The 18,612-nt window shown below is 40.4% G+C and overlaps 1 protein-coding gene across 1 annotated transcript in view; it reads left to right on the forward strand.

Annotated features, from left to right (window-relative positions):
- SLC35F1 (solute carrier family 35 member F1) overlaps positions 1 to 18,612 on the forward strand; it is a 374,430-nt gene that overhangs the window by 292,244 nt on the left and 63,574 nt on the right. Inside the window, exon 3 of the mRNA XM_023650977.2 lies at positions 2,382 to 2,509. Coding sequence (XP_023506745.1) covers positions 2,382 to 2,509 — 128 coding nt within the window. The remainder of the gene's footprint in view (positions 1 to 2,381; positions 2,510 to 18,612) is intronic.

Genomic DNA, 18,612 nt, shown 5'->3' on the forward strand with positions numbered 1-18,612 from the left:
TACGAGATAAATCCTGAGAGGTGTGTTGATTTATCAAATATGCAGGCAAGTAAAAAAGGCAGAAATGCTGGGCAAGGACATTGCAAAAATGAGCTGGCTGTGAAGAAATGACCTTGGGGATCATATCCACCAGCTATGAATCTAAGTGCCAAACAATAAGTGTGACTCATGTTCTAGAATTGGCTCATGACATACTCAGATAGATAGCACTTCACAGGTTTTTCAGTTCAATTATTTGTTTATTCCCAAACTAGCTAACTCTTACCCTATGTCGGTATGCTAGGTGCTGTGGGCACATGTATGAGTAAGACATTTGATGTCTTACACCCCAGAATTCCCTGTCTAGTGAAGAGACAATTTCTGAGTAATCACAATCATGTGAAAGGACTATACAGAGCTGGGTACACATTGCCTTGTTGAGGCATGGTGTCAGACAAAACAGCAGAGAATAGCTCAATTTTGAAGAAGGAACAGGAGCTAGCAATTCACTGAGAGAGAAAGTTTTAGTGTGCTTAGAGCAAAGGATGTGAGAAGCATGGCATCAAAAGTGAGGCTAGAAAACAGGGTTAGCTACTGGAGGTCAAGAGACCTCTCCCTCCTTGTACTAACAAGCCACAGCCCACACTCTGCCATTCTCTATGTAGCTGGAAAACTTTGTTTTCACAAGTCTCCAAAGGTTAAAAAGATCACCTTATGTGATAGTCATTGGAATAAGACAAAAGGTATAAATCAGGAATTCAAAGTTCTGCGAGTGGCCCAGAGACAGGTGAGGATGTAGAGTCTGTTATGGTTTTGAGGAGCAGCCAAAGCACAGCTGTAGTATTGGATATGCGTCACTTGGGTAGCCAGCCTCTAAGATGGTCTCCAATGATCCCTGTCTCCTACTATTCACATTCTTATGAAATCCTCTCCCTTGAGAGTGTGGGCTGGACTGACTTACTCTCTCCTAAAGAATAGAATAAGATAGAAGTGTCATTTCTGTTATTAGGTTATTAAGAGAGACTGTGGCTTCCATATTAAGTTTTCCCTCTCTCTCTCTCTCTCTCTCTTTTTTTCTCCCTCCGCCTTTCTCTCTTTCTATCTTGAATTTCTCATCCTCGGAGGAAACTAACTGCCATGTTTTCAGGCAGCCCTGGGGAGGGGCCCTTGTTGTGAGGGATCAAAGTCTGCCAACAACCGTGTGAGTGAGCTTGGAAGCAGATTCCCAGTCAATCTTTCAGATGAGACTGCACCCATGGCTGACACTTGGCTACAACTTAGTGAGAGACCTTGAACCAGAGGCATTCAATTAAGCTGTGTCCGAATTCTTGACCCACAAAAACTGTGAGATAATAAATATTTTTGGTTTTAAGCAGCTGTATTTTGGGATAATTTGTTATGCAGCAATAGATAATGAATACAGTCACCATTCACCCAGGATTTCTGCATATTCCACATCCTCTATGAGGACCTCACAGGTTGGCTACAGAGAGCTATTATTATTAATAATGATGCTTCCCCCTTGAGAAATAAGGTTTATTTCATGCTTGAAAGATGTAAAAATAAAGATGAAGAACTAAGGGATTTAAAGTCTATTCTGATGCTATCAGCTTAAGAGGCAAAATGGTGGAGATTACAGTTGTGGGCAGTATTAAGACCATAGTGCTGTGGCACTCCTTTCCATCTGAGGGTGATCCCCATCTTCCTCTCTCTTCCCATCACCCACACACCACCAGAGTGTAATGTTCAAAGCATTTAATGTCCAGCACTCAGGATGGCATCTTGGAGCCTTACTACAGATCTGCTGCCAAGCATAGACTTTGTCCATTTGGCTACCCTCTTTCATTACTATCTTACCACAATAGAAACTTAAGAAGATTTGGACTTTTATGTTTACGCAGGCTTTCTGGCACACCTTTCCTTTCGTTTTTACATTATGTAAATTTTTTCTTCAAATGTTCATGAGAAAATGTTTCGCATAGTGAACCAAAAACCTGCCCAGTCTTTGTTTGGCATAGAAACCAATCTGAAGGACTGAAACCTACAACGAAGACTATTAGCTAAGTAAAAACATGTCAGTCCTTGGGGCTGGCCCCGTGCCCAAGTGGTTAAGTTTGCGCGCTCTGCTGCAGGCCGCCCAGTGTTTCATTGCTTCGAGTCCTGGGCGTGGACATGGCACTGCTCATCAAGCCAACTATGTACCGGGGGGCTTTGGGGAGAAAAAGGAAAAAAAAAATCTTTAAAAAAAAATTGTCAGTCTTTGACACATTGATTCATTTCTTTAATTAAACATTTAATAAGATATGGTAAATATAATACTATAATATTTTAGAATCCTTTTAAATATACAGTTTATTACGTGTTCAGAACCTAACCCATTTCTTCCTAACTTTGTAACACAGGAGAAGAAAACCTCCTGGCAATTTTACGACGAAGATGGTGGAAGTACATGATCCTGGGACTCATAGACCTGGAAGCAAATTACCTGGTGGTCAAGGCCTACCAGTACACGACTCTGACCAGTATCCAGGTACTGACGACTCTTCTTCCCTTCTCAACTGCCTTAGTTTCCAGATGTAGTTTACTTAAAGTTTAGTCACTTGGGACTCTGAATATTACTCTATAAGTTTTGCACCAAGAAGGAAATTGGCAGTATAAAAATTAACTTGAACTTTATTTCTATGTTTTATTAATTTTTCTTAATTTGTGTAATTGGACATCTGTTTCCTCTTTGTTCTTAATACACCACAATAACCATTGACAACATAGGAAAATAATTTGTAGCTATGAATACTGGTAACTAATCTTATGTCAGTAGAAGAATTATTAAAAAACATAAAAATAAATCTATTTTAGTCACAACTTATAACATTTTAGAATATGTTAATGGACTTTGATTAAGTAATCAAAGTGCTTAATAATCTTTTAGCTTCATTTAATGTGGAGATTTAGCAAACTGAAGGAATAGAATTTTTCCTAAAGGGAAAAGATTTAAATTCCTGAAACATGTTATGCATGAAGATAGCCACTGTGTCCTGCCTCCCTCTCTTTTTCTTTCCTGCACATGCACACACACACACACACACACACACACACACACACACGTGCATATAATTGAAAGTTTAACTTAGGTTTTCACAATTTTCACCAGCTACCACTTGTATTTCTCATTGCACATAAATAATAAGTTTGACTTTTTTGTTTCGTCCTATTTCTCTTTTTATGGCAATATTATGAATTATAATCATTCCAAAGCTCCAGGATGAAAACAAAACATTGTTCACATATTAGACTTTACTTAGACTTGATACTTAACAACATTCCTGTCACCCTAATAATTCGCTTAGAAACAATAATAACAAATATGGAGAAGCAAACAGGCAAGCACAGCACGTGAATAAATTTGTATCTAGATTGAATGGAAAGCTGTCTAAACCAGATTTGGATGGGGCTCCATGCTTCTTCCTGCAAGCCCAGTGAGAGACAGAAAGGATGCCTGCCCACAACCCGTGAAGAGAAGTCCAGAGCTCTATTCCGATTGGACCACACTGATGGCAGGGGAATGCTGTGTGCTAATTGGCTTAGACCTGGACTCCCTGAACCAATACGGAAAGAGATTTCTCTGATTGGTTTAGACAAATGTTTCTCAATGGGAGTACTACTGGCATTTTGGGTGGGGTAATTTTTCAGGATGTGGGTTCGTTTCCTACTTTCTCCATCATCTAGCACTTCTAGGCCCTGCCCACTAAACGCCAATAGTATCATTTTCAGCCTTCGTAACAACCATAAGTGTCCCCATGGATTTCCAAATGCCCTCTAGCAGAGAGGAACCATCTCTGGTTGAGATCTCTGGCTCACCAATCAGCACACGCTCCTGGAGTCAGGGTGGGATCAATCCCACGCAATCACATATCTGTCACTCATTGAGGGCAAGGTGAGGTGGATGGATGCTGGGAGGACAACTTCAATGCCTCTACACCCAGCATAACTCCCCCCTTGCTTCAACCAGCCCCACAATGACAACAGATATCTCTCTGTCTCCTGGACTCCCATGACACTTGTTTTTAGCTCTGTCTCTATAATCCATCTTACCTAAGAATGAGGTTTGAATCTTTCCATCTATTCCAGCAAGCTGTGAGCTCTTTCACAGCAGGGCTGATTTCTTGTTCACGTTTGAACCTCTAGTACCTTGTAGAAAACCCAGTACATGCTAGGTACTCAATCAATGTTTAAAGAAGTTAATTAAATTGCATTGATTTCCAGTATTTTAGGGCACAGAAATTCCCAGCAGTTCTATACCTAAATGTAGAGGCCTCTGGAATGTCTATACAGATTTGGTGGGAGAAGGAAGAGAGGAATGTGAGCTTCATGGCAGAACTGGGTCCAGTAGCCCGGAGTCAAAAATTATACATAGCCCCAAGGGAGAACGAGGAGGAGACTTCCCCCTTTGGAACAGAGTTGACTTTGGTTTTTTATGCTAAGCATTGAAAAGTCACAACCAATTGCTGGTTTCTTACTCTATGGGGTATTTTAAAAATTTTTTTTAATTTTGAATTTTTTTTTCTGAACAGGGACAATTTATTCTTAACAACTGGTCACCTTATCCTCAGGTGTTTAATTCAACCCATGTTATATACCACTGTCCAAATCCATCCTTCCTCTCTCAAATTAGCTGCTTGACACAGTGTGTAGCATTGCATTCTATGAAAAATTTTAATTCTATAGTAAGACAGAAAAATGATAATTCCGCTGAAGTATCACTTGGTCCTCGTTGTTATTTACTGAGCAAGGGAGAGGAGGAAGTGAAAAAGTAAGTTGGATCTAACAGTTCTAGAACCATTTTGCCACCTTCAACAACTAAGCCTGTTAAATAATAATAAATGGTCAGAACAGAAGGCATTTGCTCTGGGGACCATGTCTGTACTGCTGTTTAGTAATTTAATTCTGTTTACTCATTGCAAATGGGTGGAATTAACAAGGACCAATGATGACTTTCCCTTGTTTCTATAAATATTAACTGAGCACATAATATGTGCTCAGCCTTGAGCTTTTACTCATATTAATCATTAAGGAAAACACCTTAATTAAGCATCTGAGAAATGCGCTAGTTACTGAAGGTGATGGAAAGAGAGATGAATGAGCCTTGCCCTCCGGGAGCTCATGAACTAAGGGGATAAGAGGCACAGTCTATTGATTGCAGCACCAAGTATAGGAAGAGAGCAGATACCCAGGTGCTACAGTTTTCAAAAAAGGCAGAGATGATGTTTATTTCCAAAGGCAAAAATGTATCCATTCAGATGAGTTTGTAAGGTTGGGTAAAATGTGGAGAGGATAAAATGTGGGTATGGCTTTACACATGGAATGAAGTGCATGACTGGAGCATGGAGGCAGCAGATGCAAGGAATATGATTGGAGAATAAATTTTCCAGTTTGATTCATCCAGTCACTTAAAAAATAACTACTGAATACTTCTGTCTTTAAGACAGTGTATTGGGTGGTAAACATACTTGTGAGCAAAAATAAATACTGTCTGTATTTTCATGGAGCTTCCAGTCAAATGGAGAAGGCAGCCTTTGATCAATTCACCAAACAAATGGATGTATAATTATAAGCAAGGAGAAATGTTCTAAAGGAAAGCAACACAGTTCTATGAGAACATTTGTCAAAACTATCTGACCTAAACTGGACGAGGTTGGGGAAGATTTTCCTAAAAACCTGATGGTGGAACTGAGATCTAAAAGAGGAGTGGAAGATCGGTTGAGAGGGAAAGAGGCCCAAGCGAAGAAGACAACATGCTCAAGGCCCTGTGGTAGGAAGAACCACGGCAAAGATGAGGTTGTGGACAATGTCATGTGGCTGGGCATGGAGAGTGAAGAGAAGAGTGGTACCAGATGGCCTGGGGATGGAGGCAGGGGCCAGACTGCAGGCGTCTTGACGGCCAGGTCAAGGGTTTGAATCTTTAGGCTAAGTGCCATAGGGAGCTAAATTTGAGTTTTAAAGGCAACTCAGGCTCTGGTGTAGAGAACAGATTGAAGCAATAAGTGCTCATAAAGGAACAGAGGACGACAGAGCTGAAAAGTTAAGTTGGGGCCATATTGTAGGTGGCCTTCCATGCCGGGATGAAGAGCATGACTTAATTTTGTCAGTAAAAGAGAGCTGTGAAGGTTTCCAAGGGAAGATATGATAGGATGAGACTCAATAGCCCCTTTTTCAAAGCATTTTTGTTTTAACAAGACAGTCTTCATTAAGAGTTGGCGGAGCACCAAATACTGTTTTCTGATTCTCTTAAAAACGGAGATGGTAAAGCAAAAAGACGTGAAGAGCCCCTCCTTGCTTTATCTTCTTGTCCTTTCAATTCATTCATCAAACTTATGGTTAACTGTCACAAACAATTGATACATGAATCTTGAGAGGAAAACTATCTTTTTGAAATGATTATAGACTCAGGGAATTTCAAAAATATATAGCATTCTTTGGACTGTTCACACAGCTTTCCCCAAGGGTGACATTTTATATGACTTTAGTATAATGTCAAAACCAGATATTGACGCTGGTACAATACTGCTAACCAGACTCCAGTCATCCCCCCTTATCCGTGGGAGATGCATTCCAAGACCCCCAGTGGATGCCTGAAACTACGAATAGTACCAAATCCTATATGTACTACGTTTTTTTCTTTTACATACATACCTATGATAAAATTTAATTTATAAATTAGGCACAGTAAGAGATTAACAACAACTAATAATAATAAAATAGAACAATTATAACAATATACTGTAATAAAAGTTACCATAGATCTTAGCAACTTCAGCATGCAATTTTTTTTCTTTCCTTATTAATTCAAGAATTTCCACCTTTCCACTTAAAGGACGCACTTTACAGCTTCTCTTTGGCATATCCAAATTCCCAGCATCACTAGTCTTGCACTTTGGGGCCATTATTAGGTAAAATAAGGGTTACCTGAACACAAGCACTGAGATACCGTGACAGTCTGTCTGATAACCGAGATGGCTACTAAGTGACTGAGGGACAGGTAGTGTATACAGCATGGATGTGCTGGACAAAGGATGATTCGTGTCCCAGGCAGGATGGAGCAGGATGGCACAAGATTGCATCACACTACTCAGAATGGCACACAATTTGAAACTTATGATTTGTTTGTTTCTGGGATTTTCCATTTAATATTTTCAGACCATGGTTGACTGTGGGTAACTGATACCATGGAAAGAGAAATTGCAGATAAGAGGCACTACTGTACAGACTTTATTCAGTTTTCATACCTTTTTCCTTCACTCGTGTGTGTGTGTGTGTGTGTGTGTGTGTGTAGTTCAGTGCAATTTGACCCTATGTATACGTTTGTGTAGCCACTATCACAATCAGAATAAAGAACTGTTCCATCATCACAAAGGAACTTCCTCGTGCTAGCCCTATAAAGTCATATCCATTCCACCATCCCCATCCCTGGCAACCACTCATCTGTTCTCCTATATAATTTTGTCAGCTGCAGAATTCTATATAAAATGGAATCGTACAATATTCAATCTTTTGAGACGGGCTTTTTTTCACTAAGCATAATATCCTTAAGTCTGTTCAAATCGTTGCGTATATCAATAGTTTGTACCTTTTTATTGCTGAGTAGTATTCCATGGTATAGATATCCCAGAGTGTGTTTAACCATCCACCTGTTGAAGGACACTTGGGTGTTTCCAGCTTTGGGCTTTTACAAATAAAGCTGCTATGAACATTCATGTGCAGGTTTTTGTGTTAACATAAGATTTCATTTCTCAGAGATAAATGCTCAAAAGTACAATTGCTGGATCATATGGAAAGTGCCTGGTTTTAGAACCTGTCAAACAACTTTTCAGTGTGTCTATACCATTTCACATTCCCACCAGCAAAGTATTAGGGATCCAGTTGCTCCCCATCCTCACCAGCATTTTGTGTTATTGCTTTTTTATTTAGTCATTCTAAAAGGTGCATAGTGATTGCTTCATTGTAGTTTTAATTTGCAATTCCCAGGTGGCTAATAATGTTGAACATCTTTTGGAAAAAACATTTTTTAATTTTGTCTTTATAGTCAGAAGCTAAAGAAAATTAACAATGGCAAAGGAGATAACATTTATTAAGGAAAAAGATGATGAAAGAGAAACAGGGAAGTGAAGAAACCCAGCCGTTTCCTTTATTAGAAAGTAAAAGGAGATTTATAAGGATTTATAAGGATTGTATTCTAAAGACACATTTGTGAGTTTGTATCTCTTGACTTGTAGAGAATGAATAGATTGTGCCTATGACTTTGAGACAGATTAGCGATGACATTTGGATAAATTCTAAAAGCCATGCTATTTTTATAACTGTGCTATATGAACCGTTTCAGTAGAAATATCAGCTTTACGACTTCTCGCCTAAAGATTATTCATCTTTCTTCAGCCATGTGGTACTAAAATGCAAACAGATGAAACTAGTGTTTCTGTGAAATAGGAAGAAAGCAGGTCTCTTCAAATATGATATTTGGTAATTAAAATTAACTCACATTGGAAACAATTTCCAGGACTCTTGCTGACAACCGTGCTGAGGGGTCTGCACCTCTAACACGTCCACTCCTGCACACAGTGCACATTTCAGAGTTCTTCCCATTCTTCAGGCAGTTTCCATCAGGAGCAAAGAACAGGAAAGAAATCCCTCCAGCCCTGATTATTTTATTTCTGCCCCACTCCTCTGACTTGGACATGTTAGCAGAGGTTAATACAGAATGAAAGCCAGCCTCCCTGATGTGCAGTGTGATATTAAGCCCAAGACTAATTCTCCAAGGCATTCACATGCAGCATATATGTGTAACACACACAACATGCTACAGCATACACATGCAACAGTTTGTCTCATTGCTTTACATAACTCTCCAGCCTTTCTGGGTCCACTCTTTCTGAATTTTTGGTAGGCTATGAATTGAGTTGTATCAGTACAGAGAAACGTTGGGTAGTTTGTGCCTTGTTGTGCTTCTCTGGAGTCTAAAGGTTAATCCATGTGAATAGATTAATAAATCTATACACTTGCCTTTATTGCTTAAAAAATGCCAATGCTGGGCCTGGCCCCCTTACCTGAGTGGTTAAAGTGCTGTGCACTCCACTTCAGTGGCCTGGGTTCGTGGGTTTGGATCCCGGGAACAGACCTACTCTACTCACCAGCCATGCTGTGGCAGTGTCCCACATACAAAAAATCAGAGGAGGATTGACACAGAGCTTAGCTCAGAGCTAATCTTCCTCAGGTGAAAAAAGAAGAGGATTGGCAATGGATGTTAGTGCAGGGAGAATCTTCCTCAGAAAAAAAAAAAGAATGCCAGCGCTATGGCTGGATGCTGGGGACACAACAGCTGATCAGACCTGAGCCCTGCTGTGGGCAATAAACAGCTACATTAACAATTAGAATACAGTATAGTAGCATGATGAAAAAAGTATGCATTCAGTTTATTGGAGACCCAGGAGAGAGGTACTTCTTACCCTCAGGATTCATGAAACTGTGGTCTCATAGTCAAGAAGTTATGACACACAAGAGAAAGTCACTAAACAGACTTTTTATTTGTAGCCAACCTGAATTTCCACCTCCGTGGATGTGCCCAGAGAGAAAGCTCGCCTATGCACATTAGAAGCAGATCCCATGGGCTTGAGTTTACGATTATGAGCTCAGCTTTTAAAGCTGTCTTTCCTTCTTTATCCTTGCTGTTTTTACCTGTCCCTGGTGCAGGACTGTGGCAGTTTAATGACTATTCAAGAGATATTTTAAAGTGCATTTAAAGGCAAAGGCTTTTAAAAGCAGACAAAATTCTTATCGCTAATGGGAACATGATATTCTGAATCTCTTTCAGATTTCTTTTTTTTTTTTTTTTAAAGATTTTATTTTTTTTTTTCCTTTTTCCCCCCAAAGCCCCCCGGTACATAGTTGTATATTCTTCGTTGTGGGTCCTTCCAGTTGTGGCATGTGGGACGCTGCCTCAGCGTGGTCTGATGAGCAGTGCCATGTCCGCGCCCAGGATTTGAACCAACGAAACACTGGGCCGCCTGCAGCGGAGCGCGCGAACTTAACCACTCGGCCACGGGGCCAGCCCCCCTCTTTCAGGTTCCTTAGATCTGAACTTCCTATTCTCATGACTGTGAAAATAACTTAAATATGTAGCAGTTCAATCTGAATATTTGATTGGGTGCTGCCTGGTTTTCTGTCAGGCGTTTGTCCAGATATGGGGTATAGACTTTGCCCATGATTGGAGGAGTACACTAAAACTATCTTCAGTCTCTCTTTAGTTCCATTACTATGCCCATCGTGAAGCCTATCTTTAAAAGTGTTCTGTAGAATTCCCTTCTACAGAAGGGCATTTTCATATTCTACCTCCATTGACTCTGATCTCCCAGATGCCATCAGGCAAAGCCACTGGAAAACAAGAAAGTGTCTCTCTCCCTTTTCTTCCACTGCATTCTGTGACAGCCATGCTTGCAAGACAGAAAAAAATGCATTAGGTCCTGTCTTTATTTCTTCATCTTCACTTTCCTGATGTTAACAGTCACTTTCTACTATATATGATAGTTCTTTGTTTACATATTTCCTCTCTCATTCAAGTCTATAAGGTCCTTGAAGGGGGGACCTGTGTACCTGTTACACATGAAGCACTGAATAAATTCCTGATACTTGAGTAAATGCAGAAACAATTCGTCTTTGTTTCCATCACAACATCATATACATATAGATGCCAAAAATGTATGAAATACTTGAATAAATAAGTTAATGAATGAAAGGATGAATTTCTGAAGGCTGGTTACTGGGCAAGTCAACACGAGACCTTTAGTAGTTTTATCATCAGTAAGTGCGTTTATTCATACGGGACCCAGTATGGAATTCTAAACGCCTTTTAAGTGTTCTGCTGTACTCTGGGGATGTGAAGATGATGGAAAATGTCCCCGTTCTCAAGAAGCTCAAGTGTTGTAGGCATAGCCTAAATGCAGATTTGTTCGCATTTAAAGCAACAATACCTCTTTTCTATCCCATAATTGATCTAATCTTTACAGTGAAGCTTCCCAAACACCCTGAAGCTGGCTAAGGAGCAGCAGGTGGAGGGAAGAAGCTGATGAAATGTAAAGTTTGCTAATTTCTTCCAGTTTAAAAATTTTCCTTGGATAGTTCATTTGCTTTTGAACAAATGCTCAGCCTCTCAGAATTCCTTTCTTCCACACTCATTTCTGAGATGACATGTGGGGCTCTTGTGTGACCTTCAGCCTCATGTTGGTCCTTTGGCTGCTGTCCACCATAGGGCACTGGGCCAGTTGTTGAGTATGCACTTGCTGGATTGGATATGGAGCTGCTGTTCGGTTCTGTGCCTGGCATCCTGTGGGCCTCTACTCTCTCAGTCCCAGCAATCTTCTCTCTGTCCTTGCTGACATCCCCCTTGATTCTCCTTGATGCTGTGGGCCTCCAGGTATCTGGCTGTGAATGCATTTGGTCCCCAGCCTTGGCAGTTCCTGCCATGTGGAACCACCCCCCCCCCCCCCCCCCCCCCACTGCATCCCACCCCAGGTAAGCCAGCCTGAACCTCTTTGCAGAGCACTTGGATTTCTGGCAGAACAGAAGCTGAGGAGGATTCTGGGGAGTCAGGGGGTTCTGCTAATGACACTTTACCTCTGATTGTCCTCTAATGTGCCCTTTTCAGGTTGGTGTGGTGCTGCCCCAAAAGGAAACCAATGGTTTGCTTTCGGTTTCCTCTCAAACTACCTAGCATTCTTTCTTCCCCTGGGACTTCAATACCAAGAGGGCACCTCTGGGCACATATGACTCAACACTCATTTCTCCTATGTCAGTTTCCTTTCTTCTTCCCACCGCCCACAGGTGGGAGGGACAAGCCCCTCTTTCCTCCTTCCTCTCTAGTATGGACTTCTTTGTCTCACATCCTCCTTCCAGGACACCAGGCCTCCTGGCTCAGCCCTAAGAGGGCAACCCTCCCCATTCTGGTAGGAACTCTGATACAGTTCACAATATCAATTCTTGATGTGTTGGAGAGAGAATTATAGAATTTAGAATCCCTTCTCTCCCCACGAACCTGACTCTCCAGACCTTTCCTTGCTAAAGAAGTCAGGAAAGTCAGCTTTGTGGTTGAAAGCTGATCAATGACCTCTCTGTTCTATAAAGGACCTGCTCTCTTTTTCCCCATGTCTTAGTTTGACAGTTAGAAGGCTGTATCGGGCACGATGTAAGGGGAAATTTAATATTTCCAAAAAATTTTATCCTGTTTTTCTGGAAGACCGACCTGTAATCAAACTACAGTGCAGCATGAAAAGTAGAAAAAGGGAGCTATACACAAAATGCTAGAGGATTACAGAGGAGGAGTGACTGAATCCACCAGTGACAGGAAGGCCTCTCAAGGAGGCATTTCAGTGGGGTCTATAAACCTAGGTTTTACTGAAAACATGAATCTGACAGTAAAACAGGGCCACTTGGTTCTCTGGTGATTGTCAGCTCCAGTGGCTCACGTGGACAGGTTATAATTAAATGAGATGCCCTAAATATGTTTTTCTCTCCCTCTGAGCATCCGTTTTCCCACTTATAAGTGAGAATTTGAAAAGCTGCCTCCTGGTGTGGTCATGGGCATGCAAATGTAACACTGCATTCAGCAGTCCATGTTTCTCCACCAGCCCTAAGGCAAAAATAATGCAACAAATAATAACATGTTAGATTGTTCTGATCCTGTCACCACCTCCTATTGCAAACTCTAACACCTTCCTCAGTGAAGTTCCTCTGTCCTTCCTACAAATAGAACTTTCACTGGTCTTCCCACATTGTCAGTCTTGTCTGAGATTCCTGTGACGATCAGTCTGAGGTCCATGTGACAATCAGTCGGCCAAGCTGGGACACCCGCTACCTTAGCAATACCTCCAACATGTAGTAGATGCTCAATAAATGCCAGCTCCTTTTGCTCATTTATTTTCCACTTCATGTATTCTTTCCATTGATCCAATTTAGAGAAAAAAAATAAAGAAGATACATGTTGCCTAAAGCAGTCCACCCTTTCATATGCTCTCACTCTTGAGATACAGCAAATTTAAGATGAGCGATGAAAAATTGCACGGTTGCACGCAAAGTGATCTTGGTGAAAGTACTTGCTAGAGACACAAGGAGAAGATTAGGAAACCCATATCCCAACTGGCTTTGGCACTGATTGATTACTGGGTTACCTCAGGTGAGACCATTTGCCAGTCAATGGAGGCGAAATTTCATAAAGATTAACAAGAGTGCTTCTGGCTATCAACAAAATCCTTCCAACCCACTCTGTTCAGGAGTGAAAATAGCAAGGGAAATTGTACGAGCACATATGGCGATATCCTATTTGGAATCATGTTTTCACAGTCTCAGGAGCTAAACAAACCTTAAAGCCCTGGAATACTGTTGCTTGACATGTAAAATCAGGACAATTTTCTCCAGTGATACAGCTATACCTCCTTGTCTGCAACAAAATGTTCCTGAAATAATATTTCCAAATAAATTTTTATGAACGATTTATAATTTTAATACACTGGAAAATGCACAGAGCATTTCTTATAAATTGAAAGATCATTTTGTACTATGAGTAATAACTCGTTTGTTTCCTTAGGTATTCTTTCCATATGCCGAGTTTGTGAAAAGTAAAACTGTCCTATAGTCCAATGTTATACCACACACAAAGATGTGTATTTTTCAGAGTTAGTGGCCACATTGCCTAGCCTGGCATAGGGGTGACTGGGGCGGATGGAAAGACTCAAGAGGCCCAGCCTTGATACTCACAAGGCTTCTTTACACTCACACAGAGTAAACTGGTGTCCATTGACTGCATTAGAACTCCTGAACATGGATGTTCTCTACAGAATACAGACAGGGAGATTGTGGGCAGATGCTTGTACAAATGAACGGCTTTAATCAATATTTTCATTCATTTAAGTAAGGAATTCCAAATAGATTTAGTGAGCACCTCTGGGGGGTGGGGTGTGTGTATGTAAAAGAGAGACAGACACACAGGGACAGAGAGAAACTGAGACAGAGGCAGAATGAAAGCATAGCATTGAAAACAAGAGTTTTTAATGGCCAAGTAAATAAAATTTTAAAACAAATTTTTCTTTACTTTGAAACTTTTGACTTATAAGCCTTGATAGAAACTAATTTTAATTAAATTTTTCCAAAGTCAGAGCGTTCCAATTAGCCATGCTTTAAGATCTTGCCAATTAAGGTATGCTCATTGGCTGAATGTGTTCACTTGGCCTTGAAGTGGTTTTTATAGACATGAAATCTTTTGACAGAAATTTAGAATCATGTTTTTATTTCAAGTCATCCCCCTTGAATTTCTCCAAGCAAAATTCTATAAATAACATCATTGATAGTTTCTCATCATTTTCTCCAGGTAATTCCCGCCTGGTTCCTGAAACATTGAAGATTATTAATAAGATGAAAGAAAAAGTGAAAGGTTTTCTGTGTTGGATAAGGATTTGAGGATTTTTTAAACCAATGATCTAGTTTTGGCTCATTTTAAAAGACAATGCTATATCCTATAAAGGATTTAATTAGAGGACACAATATGAATAGATAATGGACTTGAAAACAGCTACTTTGCAACAAAGAGCGTCCATGATTAGGCAATGTAGTGTGAGAATTAAGAGTAAGCAAATTCCAAATGGTTTAATTAGAATCCTCTTTCTATATAAGAATTCTCTTTGCTTTTTAAATATAAATGTCCTTGAAGTAATAACAATATTTTACTATATAAGATGCAAACAAAGTAGCTTAATAAATTGCAAATTTTATACATTCAAATCAATATTATCCCTCCAAGTTTTTATCTTTTGTTATCACACACTTATTCTAATGTGGCTATCATTGTTCAAAATATTTTAGAATTTTTCTTTTGAATTTGTCAGAGCCAGTTTTAAGTCATGCAAGTTTCCTTATAATTTATACATCCTTTGGATCCAGAAAGTATTATCTAGCTCAATCCAGCATTTTGGTTCTTTTCAAGAAATAAAACCTATTCTCAAAGAGAGAACAGTTGCATCCATGAAGGATATTCCACTGAGTGCTCCGAAGGAAATTTCAAAGAATTCAAAATGTTTTTGAGCAATAAGAGCTTCATTAAAATACACCCATGACCTTCCAGAGTGACTACCTTGAATGACAACCATGTTCAGATGAATGAATTCCAGTGTGTTAAAGACTAGATATGTAAACACTTGCACATCCTGGTCAATAAGTGGCAGTTTTCTTTCCCTTAAAAAAAAATACTCATTATTTTCAAGGCACACCTTTGATTATACATGAACATAGCTGGTGTAGTAGGCAGAATAATGGCCCTCCAAAGATGCAACATTCTAATCCTTGTAATATGTAAATATGTTACTTTACTAGGCAAAAGGGACTTGCAGGTGTGTTTAAATTGATGAAGCTGAGATGATGAAATTATCCCAGATTATCTGAGTGACCCCAATGTAATCACAAAGGTCCTTTGAAGAGAGGAGCAGGGGTCAGAGGTAAGAGGAGATATGGCAATGGAAGCAGAGGTCAAACAGTCAGAGAGAGATTTGAAGATGCTACACTCCTGGCTTTGAAGATGGAAGAAGGAGCCACAAACCAAGGACTGCAGAAAGCCCCTAGAAGCTGAAAAAGGCGAGGAAAGGGATTCTGCCCTCAAGCCCTGGAAGGAACTGTCAACACCTTGATTTTAGGACTTTTAACCTCCAGAACTGTAAGATAATGAATTTGTATTGTTTTAAGCAACTAAGTTTGTGGTCATTTGTTACAGCATCTATAGGAAACTAATACAAATGGAGACAGAATTTAATCCTCCCCACCCTACAGGCAGATTTGAAAGCACTGACCTTTCGAGGGCTTCCCCCAAGAAGAACCAAAAACACGGGTACAAGAGCAGGCTTCTCTTGCCCACCTGTGTTCGTGTTTCCATTCTTTGAGAAAAGGATTATTCTGGGGACCTGTTCTCTCTTTATGGTTACTAAGATGCCAATCCTCCCAAGGCCGCCTAGATGGGCTCCTTGGAGGAACACTTTGGTGCTGTCTGTCATGGATAGATGCACATGAAAACACTACCATGCCATGACTGGTTGCATTTACAGAAGTGAATGAGCCCATTTTGACTCAATCACTACACAGAATTCACCTGTAATAAATGATTAAAGTAGGAGGGTGTCCTTGCACTTAAAAAAAGAAAAAAACATGCATGGCCTGCTTCCCGCAGCAATACATTTGAAGGGATGTATTTGTTCATAAATCATAAATCACTAGAACCCTGTGAGCTGCTTTAAGACGGAAGGGTACAGTCTTAAAGCTGCAAGACTTTTTAAGACTCAGACAATGAGAAATCATAAAAACACCACATATGAGAAAATAGCAGGAGTTATTTCTGATCTTCTTCTTCCTGTCTTCCCTCTTGTTTATACCTTCTGAATTGGGGGCCATTTCTGACACAAGAGCCCTTGAACAGGAAGAGAGTGTGGTTGAACATTCTCTGGGGCCATCAAGTAGGGGGCTCTGTGATCAGTTTAGGAGCTGGACACCATCTGGGCCAGAGAATGAGGACAGGAGCTAGCAACTGCACATGGCGCTCACCTTCAGGTCCTCATGGCTGAAATCATCTCAATAAGCAAACTCAATAAGTTTTAGGCAATACCAGTTACCTTGATAACAACAAATTTCCCCAGATGATCCAGAGAAATAGAAATTATTCATTCCCAGCTTATTCATTCATTCAGCATTTGCTATCTGCCAAGCAATAAGACAAACACCTCTGGACTTTGCTCAATGGCACCTTTTCAGTGAGTTCTTCCCTGAACACCCTGTTTAAAACCACAATCTCCTGCCTCATTCGGCACTCCCTACCCTCTCCCCTGCTTTATTTTTCTCCATAGTCTTTATCATCATTGACATATTATACATTTTACTTGTCTGTCTCTTCCTTTGTAAGATTACAAACCCCCATAAAGGGGGAATTTTTTTATTACCTAGCTATTTTATTTTCTAGGATAGTGCCTGTCTCCTAGTGATGCTCCATAAATCTGTTTGAAGGAATTAATAAAATACTGAAGGGACCCTACTGTGTACCAACCCCATCCTAGCTGCAGGAGATAAAACTGACTGCAAGAGAGAAAAATTCCTTTCCTTATGGAAGGTGACCATGTTTTAGCATGATAAGTACAATTCAATAATAAAGAGATCAATGGAAGCCTCTGAGGGGGCACCTGATCCCCACTTAGGAAGCCAGAGAGGGCTTCCTGGAAGAAGTACTATCTAAACCAAGCTCTGAAAGATAAGACCGACTGGGCCATACAAGGGGTCATGAGAGAGATGGACATGAGAACTCCAGTCAGGGGAACAGCATGTGCGAAGAAGTAAGTCAAGAAGGACCATGGCACATTAAGGAGGTAAAAATACTTCAGCATGGAGTTTGAAGAAGGAAATGGTCAAAGAAGAGAATGAAGGAGTAGCTGGTGATAGATCACAAAGGGACTTACAAGCCACTACTTAGGGAATTTGGGCTTAATCCCGAGAGTTTCTAGTGTAGGGATGACATGATGAGATTTGCAATTTAGGAAGATCATTCACATGATCCAGTGAGGAAGGGGCAGACAGGATGGGACAAGTGAAGAGATTCTAAAGAAATTCAGGCAGCTAGAAAGACAAGACTTGGTGACTTATTTGATGTGTGGGTGAAGAAGACTGATGAATCCATGTTTTATTCACTCATGTACTCAGCAACTATTTATTGAGCATATACTATATACACTTTTCCAGGGGTACTAGACATGTAGCATGAAGATAATGCTCCTGCCCTCATGAAGCTTCCCTTCCAAGTGATACTTAGTTTAGTTTTTATTCTCCATCTCTCTCACTAGGATGTGAGGAAGTGAGATATGCAAAGATGTGAGGAAGAGAGTTCTAAGCAAAGGGAACAGCATGAGGGTAAAGGCCCTGAGCATGGCACGTTTAAGAATGAATGAAGTTTCTAGTAGTAAGAGATGACATTGAAGAAGGAGTTAGGGGCCAGGTTATATAAGGCTATGTAAGTCAAGGAAAGGAGTTTGGATTCATTCTAAGGAAAATCACTAGAATGTTTAGAGCAGGAGATTGATGGGACCTTGTTTGTATTTTCAGATCTCTGTGACTGTGGTGGAGAATTGATTATATAGGAGCGAGAGTGGACATGGTTAGACAGTTAGGAGGCCACTAACTGAAAATGTACAGTGACTTAAAGCCAAGCGCTGACTGCAGAGGTGTCTAGAGGTGGTAGGATGCATTTATAAGATAAAACCAACTGGATTTTCTGAGTATGGGGAATGGGGAAGTTTGAGAGAAAAAGAAGAGTCAAGAATGATTCCTTACTTATTGGTCTGAGCCACTCGGTTGTACCATATGGTAAAATGAGAAAAACTGGGGAAGAGCAGATGTGGAGCAGAAAATCAAGAGTTCTGCTTTGGCCACATAGGTTTGAGCTTCCTGTTAGACATCCAGGAAGAGCTTAGCATAGATGGCTGGGTATATGTATCTGGAGTTCAGGAGAGAGGTGGGAACTGCAATTACAGATTTGGAAGTCATTTTCATATGGATGGTGATGAAACATGGTCT

This window comes from Equus caballus, chromosome 10 (assembly GCF_041296265.1).
Source record: "Equus caballus isolate H_3958 breed thoroughbred chromosome 10, TB-T2T, whole genome shotgun sequence".
Lineage (NCBI taxonomy): Eukaryota > Metazoa > Chordata > Mammalia > Perissodactyla > Equidae > Equus > Equus caballus.